Here is a 671-nt window from a genome sequence, read left to right as displayed (position 1 = left end):
AACCATTTGAATACAGCTGAGCCTTTCAAGTGTGTAGGAGATGAAAACATAACAATTCTTTTATTCAGGTGATTTTACACTAGTGAAAATATACCTGTTGTTATTATTATATTACATTTGTGCCAGTAGATCCCCCTAAATGTTACACACTGGACCTTTGAAATGTAGAGGCACTTTGATATTGAGATTTCATATATTTAATCCAATCTGTCTATATTTCAGGATCTTTATGATGAAGACGATGAGGTCAGGAAGCCCAAGAAACCCCGGAGGAAAATGATCCGAACCACCTCCATGACCAGGGTAAGTTGCTTCCTTCTCCACCGCATGGCGTTTTATGCTTGGCAATCATTGACTATGAGAATAACTCAAGACCTGTGTTTGCTGCTGTACAAGCTTTTAAGGGAAAGCACACACACTGTGTTCCATTTGTTCAAGCCATTAGGGTGATGTGAATGAGCATGTAAATGAACACTGTGGGTTCACTGGACTGACTCTAATGGTCTTTACATAGAGTGGCTGTGAATGAGTAATCCAGTGGACAGTTACTGGGAGAACTGATAAGCCCGAGCCCAGCTGTCATGCATATTTAATAGTGACAGTTATTTCCTTTTCTCATATATATATATATATATATATATATTTTTTTTTTTTTTTTCTGTTACAGCAAC

At 37.7% G+C, this 671-nt stretch overlaps 1 protein-coding gene across 1 annotated transcript in view; it reads left to right on the top strand.

Moving 5' to 3' along the window:
• The window catches only part of zmp:0000000755 (phosphofurin acidic cluster sorting protein 2), a 45,965-nt gene that overhangs the window by 29,385 nt on the left and 15,909 nt on the right, over window positions 1–671 (top strand). The window contains exon 7 of the mRNA XM_035664020.1: window positions 223–303. Coding sequence (XP_035519913.1) covers window positions 223–303 — 81 coding nt within the window. The remainder of the gene's footprint in view (window positions 1–222; window positions 304–671) is intronic.

Source organism: Morone saxatilis, unplaced genomic scaffold (genome assembly GCF_004916995.1).
Source record: "Morone saxatilis isolate NCDOM2014 unplaced genomic scaffold, NCSU_SB_2.0 Contig19, whole genome shotgun sequence".
Taxonomy (NCBI): domain Eukaryota; kingdom Metazoa; phylum Chordata; class Actinopteri; family Moronidae; genus Morone; species Morone saxatilis.
The sequence above is the reverse complement of the archived record's forward strand: the minus strand, read 5'-3'. Positions and strand labels throughout refer to the sequence as shown.